Source organism: Silene latifolia, chromosome 5 (genome assembly GCF_048544455.1).
Source record: "Silene latifolia isolate original U9 population chromosome 5, ASM4854445v1, whole genome shotgun sequence".
Taxonomy (NCBI): domain Eukaryota; kingdom Viridiplantae; phylum Streptophyta; class Magnoliopsida; order Caryophyllales; family Caryophyllaceae; genus Silene; species Silene latifolia.
The window spans coordinates 8,185,973-8,201,560 of NC_133530.1; the positions used below are offsets into that span (position 1 = coordinate 8,185,973).

The 15,588-nt window shown below is 33.5% G+C and overlaps 2 protein-coding genes and 1 pseudogene across 2 annotated transcripts; all 3 read right to left on the reverse strand.

Moving 5' to 3' along the window:
* Window positions 1-6,215: 6,215 nt before the first annotated feature.
* On the reverse strand, window positions 6,216-9,205 carry LOC141654757 (transcription factor LAF1-like). The gene is made up of 3 exons (XM_074461873.1): window positions 9,064-9,205; window positions 7,820-7,949; window positions 6,216-6,738 (listed from the first exon to the last, which is right to left on the reverse strand). Exons 1-3 carry the CDS (start codon window positions 9,203-9,205, stop codon window positions 6,216-6,218), a joined length of 795 nt encoding a protein of 264 aa, XP_074317974.1.
* A 3,043-nt stretch (window positions 9,206-12,248) lies between these two features.
* Window positions 12,249-12,341, reverse strand: LOC141658360 (small nucleolar RNA snoR114; annotated as a pseudogene).
* Window positions 12,342-12,781: 440 nt separating this feature from the next.
* LOC141654758 (remorin 1.4-like) lies at window positions 12,782-15,321 on the reverse strand. The gene is made up of 4 exons (XM_074461874.1): window positions 15,180-15,321; window positions 13,552-13,639; window positions 13,100-13,181; window positions 12,782-12,976 (listed from the first exon to the last, which is right to left on the reverse strand). The coding sequence occupies exons 1-4, from the start codon at window positions 15,319-15,321 to the stop codon at window positions 12,782-12,784; spliced, it is 507 nt and encodes a 168-aa protein (XP_074317975.1).
* Window positions 15,322-15,588: the final 267 nt, after the last annotated feature.

Sequence of the window (15,588 nt, forward strand, 5' to 3'; positions counted from 1 at the left end):
TGTTAAGCTAGACTTCCGGGTTTTTGCAAGCAAAAACCCTAACATGTGACGTCAAAAGGCACGAGCTATCAAGAGGGAAAGGACACGGGCAAAACAATTATCATCATTGACGACATATACCCTCCACATTTAGACCATCTATGCAACTATTTACATACGAGATGCAACGTGTATGAAATGCAACTAAACATATGAACAAACTACGTGAATGCAAGAGTGAACACATATATTCATGTCTAATCTAAATGCATACAAGTTCTAGTCCAAACAACACACCAACAACACACGCATATCCAAAACAGTTCCCAAAAGGAACACCCACATCACATATCCCGTCCTCCTCCATGCTTATATATACAAAAAGAAAAGGAAGGATAAAGGAGAAAGAATTGGAAGAATTTTACCAAACGTCTTCTCCTATGCTTGCGTGTGTTGTCAATCAAATTTGTTAGAACAAATGCAATGTATATAATATAATATAAACAATGCAAATTTTTTGAAATTTTTCAATTTTTAGGCATTTTTTTAATTTTTCAAATTAACAAGCAAATATATACAAATATAAACAATATGCACAAAGTGGATATTTCCCTCCCCACACTTGAAATTTACATTGTCCTCAATGGAACAAAGTATAGGGAGAGAATGAAAAATTAAAGAACATATTTTTGTGTTTTTCAAATTTTTCAAATTAAGAACATGTTTTTGTATTTTTGAAATATTCATTTTTTGGAATTTTGGAATTTTTGAAAGAAAGGTGCAATAAAATAAATAACATGTTTTTGAGATTTTTCAAATTTTTCAAATTTTTATGGTTTTTATATAATGAAATAAAAATGCAAGTAAAGTATAAGTAAGGAAAGAGAATAAATACAATTTAGTGGTTCTTGAGGGACTCCACCAAACCTCTCATCCAAAATTTTGTTGTTTGAATCCTTTGGTGATGTGCTCCATGTCACTCAAAGCACGTAGTAACCGGTCAAAAACTTTAGCAAAAGCCTCAAACAAGCACAAATAGCACCAAGCTATAGCAAACCGCACCCGACTTCTCTTGCAACGCTTCTTCCCATGGTTCCTCTTACTCCTCTCGGTATTGTTTCTAGGATCCTCTTGGTGTATAGGATCCTCAATTTCAATGTAGTGGCTAGAAGGAGAGAGAGACGGAATCTCATAGACCTCATAAAATGAGGAAACCTCCTCATGCATGTCAAGGTAAGGAGAAGGGTGGGCAATAAGAGGTGAATGAGTCAACTTCTCAACTTTGAGGTTCATGATATCATCATTTTTATCCAAGTTCTCTTGACTCTTAAATTGAACCAAGCCATTTCCAAAGATGAGAGCTTCAATTTCTTCCAAACTAGAGTCAAAACTACAAATGTCGTAGTTTTTCTCATGGCTCCTCAACTCTCCCAATATGGCAAGTTCGAATTCATCTACTTCCATTTCCGAACTCTTAACCTTTTTCCCACACTTGTCATCGACAAGCACTTCTTCTTCAAACATTTCAAAAGGAGATGGTAGAAGGGAGTCTTCCTCATTATCATAAACATCCCAAATAGGGACATCAAACTCTTCATAACTTCCCTCCCCACACTTATCATTTTGCAAGGAGTCTTCATAAATTTCCCATATGGGAGGGCCAAGTTCATCTTCCTCACAATACTTGGTATACTCCATTCCACCTCCATTAAGAGCCACTTCTAAGGCATCAACTTGAGCTTCCCAAGAATCATTTGAAGAGTCATCTAACCAAGACCCAACATCAAGTAATGATTTTGGGGAGTTCAAATACAATTCAATTTCCTTCATAATTTGAGGTTCAAACTCACTTTCCCTCAAACCATCTTCATTCAAATCTTCTTTCATATCAAACTCCAACACATCCACTCTATAACAAGAGTCACTCATAGAGGGAGACTTCATGGACTTGTTGATTTCAAAACTCAATCTTCCAATGCAAAAAGCTTATACACTTGAAGGAGAGAGTTAGCAAGACAAACGGCACACCAAGGTGTGCAAAGCAACTAAGACTTAGTCTAAACTAGAACAAAACAACTAATATCATGCCAAAGCTCCCCGGCAACGGCGCCAAAAACTTGATGGTTATCAAATAATACCTCGCAAGTGCACGATTTATCGTTGTGCAAAATTGAGGGTCGATCCCACAAGGAGCTAGGAAGACTACTAATCGTTTTAACTCTTTTGTTTAGCTAAGTCGACAATAAATGATGAGTGTAAATATCTAAAAACTAGACTAAACAAAATGAAATGCAATTTAACTAGAGAATGTAAAATGAGCAAGAAGGACTAAGTTGTAATTCAAATAATTAAAAGGCCTAGAACTCGGTTCTCCCACAACAATCCGTAATTCCACATACTAATTCCCTAGGCTAATCGTTTAGGTAAACGGGCAAGGAGGAGATGGCTCTAATTCGCCTAAGACCCCCCTCTCGGATTCGAAGTAGGACACTAGCACTACCCACCAACCCCCCTCTCGGGTTCGAAGGTCGGAATCCTTAACTCAACACCCAACAACCCCAAAAATGTGCACTTTTCCAAGGAGGTCAAGAAATCGGTCAAGGTCATTAAGTACTCATCATAATCCGGGTCATCCCACTCCCTCTCTCAAGGGTCGATTTCAAACGCTAATTTAGAGGTGCCCTACCCGGTTCTCCCTTTCGGTCTCAACCAAGGTTAGCAATAGGGTCGAATTCCGGGTATCCAAATCACAACCTAACCAACTCTCGTTGGTGGACAAGGGTCACAAGTCGACACTACCCGGAATCAATCCATAAACCCAAATCAATCCTCTAAACTACCCTCACCAATTTCCCCAAATAATTAGCCTTTATGAGATTCAATTAGTGAAATTACTCATGTCGTGTCAAACCGAGTCCTAGTAGAAGACTACTCACTAATCATGTTTCTTAAGACAAAGGAGACAATAAAGATGGATTCTTTAATCATGAACATGGTGGGAGAATAAATTCTACTACTAATCATGCAATTAATCAACAAAATTATGAGGAAAGGCAAATTAATCTAAGATGGAAAGAGATTAATGCAAAAAGACACAAACTTTAACAATAGCAACTCAAAGATTCAATCTTTGAGAGCAACAACAATGAAAAACAAAGAAAAGATGAACAAGAGAGAGAATAACATCAATTAGACAACAAAAGAGGAGAATTCAAACATAAACAATTAAACAAAACTTAAAAGAAGGCAAATGTAAACTATTGAAATTAAAGAGAGAAATAAGAGTAAAGAATTATACCAATAACATGGGAACTTGAATTGATGGAATGAAGAACTTGGATAAACAAGAGATTAATTAAACTAATTAAGGAATGATTACAAATTTTATTGAAGAAATATTGAAAGGGAAATATTTAGGGTTCTACAATATTGAGAGAGAATGAGAGACTAGTCTAATTTCTAAGGTAGTGTCTAATGTAAGGTGGTCTAATGTGGTCTTTTATACTAAACTAATCTAATAATAATATTAATAATAATAATCATAATAATGGTCATAATACTAATAATAATCCTAATAAATACCACTAGCCTCCTAAAACACATCGACATTCCCAAAAGTAAAACAAACAAAACCCATTGAAAAGGGTGAAACGACGGATTAAAACGTAGCAATTGATGTCCCAGCCGGGTGGCCGGCCGCCGGGCTTGACACCGGCTGGGAATCTCCTGGAAACTTCAATAAATTTTGATGTGCTCTCAGCCGGTGGTGATGTCGACGGCCGGTGGACCGTCTGAGAGAACATTTTGACGCGAGAATGTGTTGCGAGCCGGGTAGGCGGCAGACGGGTAGCCGGCTGGGAATACAAGTTTGTTCTGAAAATGGAGATGCGGAATTGTTTGTCATATATCGCTGCTGCTTGTTGATGGGCTCGATGTCTTGGTGGCTTGATTGTCGACCCGGTTCCGATGTCGGGTTTTCAGACTAAGAGGATGGCAATGATGAAGGTAAAGGGAGTTGTTAATGGTGGTAATTGGGTTTGTGGTTATGGAGTCGGGTTGCAGCTATGGTGGTGATGTCTGTTAATGGAGGTTTAAGATGATGGTGATGGAGGTATGAAGGACGATTTTGGTGAGTGGAGAACGATGGCAGGTGAATTGTTGATGATGGTGTACTGTTGGTATTTGGTTTGCTAAAGTCAAGAGTTGACTTTGTTTATGTGTTCTTTCCGTCACCTTCCTTTGACTCTACCTTGACCCGTCATATTTTTGTCTCGACCCAACTTGTTCCTTGATTTCCGTCTCAAATTACTCTTACCCGAATCTCTTCTTTATTATTCCGCCTTACCTACACATTATTATAATAAAGTAATATTAATAATAATAATATTAAATAAATATCCGACTAATTAATAAATATGACTACGACGACTAATTATTATAATTAGTAAATTAAATGAGCTATTTAATCATTAAGCACGCAAAATCGAGTCGGAATAAGGTATAAATGCGGGGTAAAATACAACTAAAATGCTACTTATCACCTCTTTATATCAAACTTGCATTACTTGTATACATAAATCATATACGAGCATGGGCGAAATTAGGTTCAAATTCTGCCTAGAGTCGAAACATCAATTTTATCTAAAATTCTAAATTCTAATCATACTTATTTTTTTTGAAAAAATAAAATAAAATAAATTGTTTAAGTGTTTCTAGCTCCCTTTAAACTCACCCGGGTCATGGCTTGATCGGATCAGCGTGTACTTAACTACGTCCCTATATGGAATATCTCTTTCTACACCGTTGACAAAACCTTAAAGCAAGTAGGCCGGTAATGTTTATTTTGTATGGAATATTTCTTACTAAAAGATTACTAGCTTTTCAATTAGAAGAACCTCAACTTTGTTCATACTTGGCAATTGAGTACGAACCAATAGTCAATTAGAGTGGACTTTTCACCAAATTAGTGTTTGAAGTTTGAACACGTACGCATGTATTATGCATGATCAACATTATACTCCGTACTAATTATCGCTAATTATGATCATAGAACAATTCAATTCCGTTAATCAACATTATACTAAGACCTCGTTTGGTTCATACGGGAATCAAATGCATGTGTTAATTTGTAATGAACGGGAGTTTAATTCCAACATCAAAATTCACATGAATAACAAAAATCCGTTTGATTGCCATGTTGGAGTTCTATTCTCCTAGGAGTTTCCAATGACCATGAGGGGGGTAGGTAGTTAAATTCCCCCATCATGCAGGAGTTGGAAACTCCTTGGAGTTTGAAACTCCCCCATTTTACAATAAATGGGGTAACCAAACAACCTGTAAAAACCACAATTCATGGGATTTTAGAATTCCCAGGAATTTGGTGGGCAACCAAACGAGACCTAATTATCGCTAATTATGAACAGGCGTACGTACGCATTTATTATGCCATGTTTATTTTGTATTCTAGATTCTAGAACCTCCCAGATGATGAATTTAATGTAATTTTTTCTATATTATTTCAAGGGTTTTTTGTCGAAAACTACCTTATATTTATGGGTATTTGTAAAAAAAACTACCTTATATTATTTTTTTTGTTTTCAACTACCTTGGTTTTCTTTATTTTTGGTCAATAACTACCTACGCTAAGAGTCTAGACAAATTTGCTCTAATTACTGACTGTAACCAATCTTACATGACTCTTTTATACTTTAATCTTGCTTAGGCCCGATTTTGGGAAGTCATGATGTACTTATGCTTAGCTTTAGTAGATGTTCGTATTTATTATTGAAATGTGAAAATATAAATCTTGCTTACATGAAGTTAAATTGTGGTTTGGACGCAGTTGATTATTGTTGTTATATGTAGACAGAGTCATGTGAGATATGTTAATGTCGCTAAATGGAACAAATCTCATCATAGTTTTAGCATAGGTAGTTTTTGACCAAAAAAGGAGAAAACAAAGGTAGTATAATACAAGAAAAATAATACAAGGTAGTCTTTTTACATACCCCTAAATATAAGGTAATTTTCGATAAAAAACCCTTATTTCAATAAGTAAATCGTGAATTAAATTCCAAACTCTAGCTACTCCGTACGTTTCTTGAATCAAATATGAATCTATGATAATTCTTATCATACTCACTAATTTCATAGCAATAATATTTACAATTTTACACCATTTACCTTAAAAACTACACATGAGGAACTCTTTTATCCATTGCAACTTTTATAAACTTTCATTGCCATGCAGAAAACAAATCATCAAATCGAGTCTCCGAGGCTTGATCTTCAAACTTGACTTGTGAATCGAACACAAGATCGTTAACTCCATCGAAAAACTCATCATTATTATTGCTCCATGATTCTTGGTTATTATATGTAGTTGCACCATGGCTAGAACTCTCTTGGAGGTCCAAATTATTATTAGAATTAATAATGTCCTTTGAATTATAACAAGTTACTAAATCATCCAAAGTAAGCCACTCCGCGAAGAAGATTTTTGGTAAACAACTTTGATTATTTGTTGATTGTGTAGAGTCTAATGCTAAGCTTTCTTGCTTTTGATGCGAATCGATAGTCGAAATTGTGGGGTTTGATTTAGGGTTTGATGATTCAACATTTTCATGGGTGAGCTCAAGTTTGGCAATGACTTCAACTTCATTGGTACTAGACATGATCTTCTTCTTAAGATGCGAGTGCCAATAGTTCTTTATCTCATTGTCGGTTCTTCCAGGCAAGTTTTGTGCTATGTGAGACCATCTGTTAAAAAAAAGACTAGTTAAATTAACTAAAAATTTGAATTGTCCTAAATTAATGTAAATATTAAGCCATTTTTATAGGCCGAGTCGTTTTTATATATTGAATCAATAGATATAAACTTGTATAAACCCGCTACAAGAAAAAAGTAGCCTACTTTATAACAGACGTGACAACTAATTTATTAAGAGATATAACGGTTTTAACATTTACCAATAAATCATATTCCGTATAAAACAATTTTGCTTTTGCTGATAATAATCTTGGTAAGAATGACATTGTAAGATGTATTTGGAAGTTTATAAAAAATATTTCTAAGATGTAAGGCTGAATTGTATTTATGTTATTTTTGGTAGCTTCCCTATCATTATTCCAATATTAGACATGGTAAGGGTAAAAGGATAATCAAATGGTCTAACTAGTTTAGTATAGCACTAGACATTTTGTATTCATTTCTTGATTTGGTTCATTGTTGCATAGCTTTGTCAAAATGCATAAAATTATACCAATTCGAAAATTTCTTAATCTAGCTAGTGATTATGATGAAAGCGTAGGGTGCATTAATCACAAGTTCGAATCACTCTTTTTTTATTGTACTGACACGTGTCACGTACCATATGTATGTGTAAAAGGGTGCCTGTTATTTATTGTTTGATAAAAAGTTATATGGAATAAAAGATGATAATGGAATAAAACGAGATAATGATTTGAGACTATTAGAACAAATTTGATGTTCTAATGTTTTATTTTAATACAACAGCGTTCAAATTATAACAAAGACGCTTAGCCATAAAATAGGTTTACATAATATGGTTATGCGTCTATTATATCAATGTCCTTTATAAAAATTTTCGTCGACGTTATAATAAAAATAACACAAATTTCTTCAAAATAATTAAGAATCGATCAAGACAAGCATGATCACTCATTTACGTACTAATATCATAAATTCATATTATTCGTTTATGGCACGACTTTAATATCATTCAATTTTTAAATCCGTCACACACTGAAAGAGTTATTAATAATAGAGTGTCAATTTTCACAGTACACACAATTTACGTTATTATGCATATTCACTTACTTGTTTCCGAAAGTTAGATGAAGAGCTCTAATTGTATCCTCTTCTTGGGCACTAAAGGTACCTCTCTTAAGTCCGGGTCTTAAATAATTAATCCATCTTAATCTACAACTCTTTCCATTTCTTTGGAGTCCTGTCACAATTAAATATTGACATTTTAGTTCTATAATAAAGAACAATAATTAAATTGAGTATATTACAATTTACAAGTACTGATTGAAAATGATTAGTTGATGATTATGATCTAAAAGTCAACTTGTAAAGCAACATCTACTTAATTTTTAATTTTGTATTTACACAAATTGTATTCTAATATTCAATGTCAAGGTCTTTGTCAATCAATATATTTTGCTTCTACACTCCAAAATAACCTTCTTGCTAACTCGTAACCTTATTATCTTGGAAAGCGAACCTAAAAAGTCAAGTTTTTTATGTACGGAAGTGATCTTACAATAAATTATTACAAAACGATCTTATACAAGAATGTATAGTTTATTTATGTTCATCTCTAAGTAACGCATTTTGATACAAGATACAATACTTATTCTTGTGTATATTATGTTAGTATATATAGATAATTGTAAAATTTAAAAAAAAAAGATGTAAGAATAATTTTATATTAGGAACTAGTGTAGATCCCGCGCAACTGCGCGGTAAATATAGACTTTTTAATTTTTAGTGTATTAATTATAGATTTTAGATTTATAGCTCGCGAATTTTTATAAAAGATAACTAATATTAAAATTAATCAAAAGAATTGAATAATTCCATGAATTATGTTTTATATGAAAATATTTTAACTACATCAAATTTTTTTAAAAAAAATCTTTTTTTTGTCACAAAGTTAATAATAGAAGATACAGTTTTTATATATAGATTATTTTAAATGGAAAATTAGTTTAATAAATGAAAATCTAATTTGTTTCCATATATAAGTTTGAGCAACTTTGGAGGGAAAATTTTAGAGAAGTTGTATTCTCTTAGTATATAGGAGGATGAACGTAAAATTGGTTATAGCCGAAGTAATGGTTCGGGTCATAATATAATGACCAAACGAGAATAACCTCGAGTATATTACAAGTTTACAACGTACGTTCATAAGTTTTCTAGTTACAATTTACGGTATAAAATTGTCTTAGATATAGAAAAGAAAAATGAGATAAGCGACTAGTTGATCGACTTAACTACACAATTAGTACGTACAAACATAAAAAAGAGAGCAAAATCTTGTAAAATTTCGGGCTTACCCGAGAATTTGGGGACGGAGCTCCAGCAACCATGACCATGTTGAAGAATGTGGTTTCTTAGTTTTTGATCTTCTTCAGGTGACCATAAACCTTTCTTATGCTTTGGTTTTGGCTTTGTTTTGTCCAAATATTTGCAACCCATTTTATTACAAAAAAATCGCTAAAATATATATCGAATAATATGATTTATCTAAAGAAACAATATAAATGAATAAGAAATAATTTTTTTTTATTAGAATATTGTGAAAATGTAAATGTGGAAGTTAAGTGTATTAAAGGGAAGAAGTTTGATGATGTTATGTTGTGAAGAGCATTTAACAAATGACAATGGTTTGGTATTTAAAGAGTAGACTTGCAATGCCTCTCTTGCAAATAAATAATAAATAATACTCCGTATTGAATTTAATTTTTCCTCGTGTTATCTTCTCATTTTTGTAATTGGAAATATGTACGGACAATGTTTATGTGATAATCACTTAATCATTGTAGTCGGTGACGATGAAAAGGTCAAAATTTTCCATAGCTTTTCCAAGTGCAAATAAATCATGTTTAGAGAGTCGATGTCATAGAGCTGGTAAAAGTTGATCCGACCAAGGAAATCGATTCGATAGAATGTGAAAATTGAGTTAATTGAAATCTACCGATCCGATAATCGATAACACCCTCATTTTTTCCAAACCCAACCCGAGACCCGATATTGACTCAACCCGACGATAACCCGATAATGAACTAGCTTAATAATGGTGTAAATAGAACCGAAGTGACATTTATCATAATTATTTCACTTAAAATTATAATTAATACATCTACACATTGCTTAAATATAAAATTATTATTCATCAAAAACTAAATACATAAGATAAAATATATGCTGATAACCTGACCTGGTATTGACCCGACACGAAGATGACCCGACATGAACTCTAACCGACCCGGACATGTCAGTGACCATACACAACCCGAATCTGATATGGCCCGATCTGTAACCTACCCAAGTGACCTGATTACCACCTCTAGTCGAGGATCATCTCAATAAAAAAACGGGTATATGATAGTATGATACATCCATATAGAGTAGAAAAGTCCGTTTTATAAGTACAAAGTGATTCCACTCTAAAACCAACCAATTGACAATATAGGGAGTATCCTCATGACCTTATAAGATAATAAATTCTCTCGTCTTCTATCCACGTGTAACACTCATATCTAGGAATATAAAGGTCTCTTATGAATTGTAACACTATAATGGATGAGTTTAATTCCTCCATAATTGAAAATTCTCATATGGATTTAACTCCCGAATACCAACCAAATAAATTTAGAGCAGTGGTGGAGCTAGGGGGTTAGCAGAGGCGGTCGACCCTCCTGACGGATGAAATTTTCGAAGATTTTAGTTAAATTTCCGGTTTTTTTTTCGAATGTACCTTATGAAATTAGTCGTTCTCCCCTCCTAAAAATTTTCGCCCCCTAAGTTCAAACTAGAGGTGATCATGGGCCGGGCCTTTTTAACAAAAATGGCCCATTTGTGTGGGTCGGGCTGGGCCGGGCCAAATGCGTGGGCTTATTTTGCAAGCCCAAACCCGGCCCTTATGGGCTAATTCGGGCTTTTGGGCCTAAATGGGCTTTTCGGGCCCTAAAATTTACGACTTACATTAGAAAATAATTAACATAATACCTTCAATTACTACTTTAAAAACATACGTAGTTTATAAAATTGTACAAAATATGATGAAATGCTTATGAATTGCTCTCCAAAATAAAATAAAGACAAACACCCCCACTTTAGAATGCTTAATCATGCATTCGTGATATAATTTATGTTATATACACATTGTTTTATAAATCTAAAAAAATATACTTGAGCTTTTAAAAAATTGTTTATAACTTTAACACTAGTTTAATAGGTTTTATAAAAAAAATATTCATTTATTATTAAATATGGGCGGGCTGGGCCAAAATTTGGGCCGAATGCTTGGCCCAAACCCAGCCCAAAAATATGTCGGGCCTTTTTGGGCCAGCCCGTGGGCTTTTTTGGGCCAAAACAAAAGGCCCAAGCCCTTCTAAAAAACGGGCCGGGCCGGGTAGGGCCAATGGGCTTGGGCCATTTGATCAGCTCTAGTTCAAACCCTGGCTCCGCCACTGATTTAGAGTAATTCACATGAATTTTATAATTTATGTATTTTGTAAAGTCACAAAAACATAATTCTCGTATGACAATCAAACGAGACCTAATTATAAAAAGATAGATTTATGTTTGAATCTTGTATTGGCTTAGGTTGTTATTGACTTTTTGTACCTAATTTTGATTTGTCGTCCTAAAAGTACTTGCGAGTTATGGGAGTAATTTATTACTCATGTTTTACATCCTATATTGGATGAGACATCGGTTGGGAAATACGAGTAGAAATTTGGAAGCCTTGATTCCTTAAACAACAGCAACAGCCCAGTCCACAAAGATTCTAGATTTCTAGCTAATCAGTGGGCCCAATACTTGATTCAATTTTCTTCGCACCGACAAGAGACCAGCTAAATTATAAGAGTACGGACTCGTAATCTTGCACATATTCTCGTTTTGTTATATCTTTCCTATATTTTAGGGGGTATATCTTAGCAATTAGGAATGTGTATTATTCTCTTTTTATGCTCCAAGTTAATGTATCCTATATTATACACTCTCATCATGTATATTTGTCAATAGAAATAATCTTTTACACAATATTATTCTTTACAATCTTATCACTTCCTTCGTCCCAGTTATTTGTTTTTATCTTTAATTGAAATACTATTTACAATAAATATTAAGGTAAATAAATAAATCAAGATGGAAATAATATGATATTATTTGTAATTGTCTAGTACTCTAGTGTTTACTTATAAATTATTCACAATAACTAAGAGTCATATTGTTTGTCCAAAAAGAAGTATTGTAAAATATTTGAATTTCGAGATTGAATTAAATGTCTAGATTAATAATTTTGTAGACCTGTAAATTGAGCTGAATGGAAATGACTTGAATTAAACTAATCCGAATGTTATTAGCTAAATTGAGAGAGATAAAATTAAATTAGAAAGAACAAAGCCTAAACTAGGTTTGTGTTAGAACAATGATCTAAACCAACCATTTTTGTTACGGAATTTCCGACCCAAACAAATATTACCTACCATATGAAAATTTTCAAAAAAGAAAGCTCAGATGCGCAGTATTATTCATCTGAAGAATCAGAAGAATTATGGCGAACCCAAATGTGCCAAACCGAGCGCAGAATTCATCACAGCTTTTAAATGCACCAGCCGGGAATCGAACATAGTTGGAAGCTTGGAGCACTGTTTGTTGTTACTTAATGTTGAGTTTCACCATTTCATCCTACATTTGATAATTTTCTTATGATAAAAAGTTTAAGACGATCTCAATTGAGAGTTTTTCACAGAATAAATGTTACGAATACATCATAACATATTTTTCTGTTAAGTTTACCATTCCTTATGCTTAAATCCTCTATTTCTTGCTTTTAATTATTAACCCTCTTTGTGATACAATAACAAGACCTCATTTCTTAAGATACTTGAAAAATCGTGACAGTAAGTTATTGTTAAACCGTCTTACAGAAAAGTCATCGACTGAACGAAAGCAAGCAATAAGCAAGGTTACAAATGAAAATGATCCTTATGTGTCGTTCATCCCTTTTCATGATAGTTGCTAAAAAATTCCATATCTTCATTACAGCAAAACAAGGAGTTTCTTAGGGGCTTTTCCAGTGGCGCGACACTTAGACGCAATCTCTTCTACTTTAAGAAGATGTTCCGCGTGCTTAGCTTCAACCATAGCCTTTCTCTCCTCTGCTTCTTTGTGTATCATAGCCATTTTGTTCTTCATCTTTTCCGCGTGTTCTGCCTTCTTTTTCTCCAAGCATTGCTGCATTCAGTTAACCTCCTTAGCTAAAGTAAAGAACTCCATTACAAAAATATGGCATAAAATGAAACCATTGATCATCTCAAAATTCCGAAATCCAAATCCAAATCCAATGCAAAGTTTTACCTCAATCTTCTTTAGTTGTGCCTCAAGTGTTGCTTCCTTTATTTTCACCCAGGCCCCTATAACAGCTTTTTTCTTATGTGCCCTGTTCAATAAGTTTTGACTCGTGATTATTTCGTTAGGGATCAACCTACATTTCGTTCCTTATATGAAAAAAAAGAAAGAAAAAAGAACCGGTGACTGACTACTTTATAAATATTTAAAACAAATATTCGTCTTTCCCTTTATAGTTGCATAGGATTAATTAAGATGGTATCCAATCTCAATAACACCCTTTCACATACAATATGTACGTAGCCACGTAGAAGACTAGTAAAATGATGGTCCTACATAAGAGCATGTGAGAGTGTGGTACCGAGATTGAATACCATCCACCTGGTGACGTCCTATCATTGTCCTTATGAAAAACGTTTAAATATGATAGATAATGGAATTCCTTTTAACATAGATCTTACTTATTCTCTATTTTACTCATTTCACTCTCTTCCCATGCTTTGATTAAGGACATCCTCTTCTGTGCTTCGACTCGAGAAAGCTGCGTATCTGAACATGAACATTAAGAATGTTTACAAAACAAACCTTTGATTTGTTGGAGCTTGTGTCCTCCACAAATTAGTTGATAACATTTGTAAATCTCTTACAGGTTCACAAGGGTATACTTCGTATATTTAATCAGTTGATTAACGTTTACCTAATAACGGTTGGCTTGCTAGAAAGTTTGACGTTATTATCATACAGATGGCGGTGATCAACTGATCCCTAAAGGTCACACCTATAGGATGTGTTTGAGAAATGTGGTTATAGAAATATAATCACATTGATGCCTAATATGACTAAACAGTTAGTCAATGTGTTGATGAGACAATTATTTAATGAAGATTAAATAATTTTAGTTGAGACGAATTAACTGTCAATTCGTAAATTGAATATAATAAGTTATATTTAATTAAATGTATGTAATGTTAGCTTGAACGAATTAATCTGTTAATTCGTAATTAAATGTAATCAGTTATATTTAATATTAACAAGATGAATGTGTCATAGTGGTAATAGTGAGGGTACACAAACCAAGAGGTCATGTAAGCTTGTTAAATGTTAAATGAAAAATGTTAAGCAAAGTAATTTTCAGTAGGGCAAGTGAAGCAAACGGTACTCTGATGTTATCTTAGGAAAAGGGCATTTCACATGATAATATGTTAGTAAGCTTGATATAGATATGGTTGATTAATCTCAGGGCCGTCTAATAGCACATTAGAAAGGTTCTGAGAACTGGGGCTCATATCCAATCATTTGTTCTTATTTGCTAGCTGAATGTTAGGTTTGAGTACCAGTATTTGGTATTTGCTACAAAAACTAAGTTTTCCTATTATACAGGGCCTCAAATTGTCTTGTAGAATCGGGCCTCTCAAATTCATTTGACGGCCTTTATTAATTTGATTTGTACTTCACCTATATGCATTGGTTGATGAAATTGAACATTTGACATCTTACCTTACATTTCTTGACGGATTTTATTACAAGATAAAGATAATTATAGGAAATTCTAAGCACAAGAATGGTGTACCTAACCATATGGACTTTTGCTTCATTGATCGGATGCATTATTGGCTATTTTGTGTAAAAGGTTCGTGATTTGAGCCTAAGTGAAGTATGCAACTATAAATTGTAATCGTCCCATCAGTAATAATCAAGTCATTTACCTCATTATATCGTCTTACAACTTCTTATATTATGGGTCACGTATGAGACACGTAACAAACAGTCAAAATGAAGTATTGAAACAACATACTTAATAGGTTTTTTTTTTTTTTTTTTGACAGCAGGTGAATAACTTACATAATTGTAAACCTAATAGGTTATTCCATGAAAGTTAATCTGCCACTATGCTATTGTTTGATTGGCAAAGAATATTTTCACTCTCTCTTACTCTAAAATTGAGCAAGTCACACACCTAAGGTTGAACATTCTTTTTTTATAACATATTTTTCGCACTGTTGTTTTTACAATGCTTATGCAAAAAACAAATAATACTAAATAATCAGAATTATAAATAATTAAGAAAGGGATCACAATTTTAACTTACTTTCTATGTAAGTAGAGGTTGCAGTTTCTTTCTCTGACACCGGCTCTTGTGTCTCCACCACCGGTGTTAACGTCTCTTTTGGCAGTGTTTCCGGTAGCAGCCGTCTAGTTTCAGCCTCTACCGTCTTGCGCTCCTCTGCCATATATTAGTGCTTACTTACACCTTACAAAAATACAACAAAGAAGGGAAAATTGGCAAATAATGTATGTATGGTGTATGTAAGTTTCTTTTAGTACATGTTCTGACTTATACCATTATGTGTGCAATTGTGTATAACATAAGAAATTAAGTGGAAGTTTTTATTTATTTTTTTGATTGAAAAAGAAAAGAGTGTTGCTGAGGGAGTGAGATATATGTTAGGATTTGATGGATGGTAGGTGCAAGGTAACAAAGATTAATATGGAAGAAA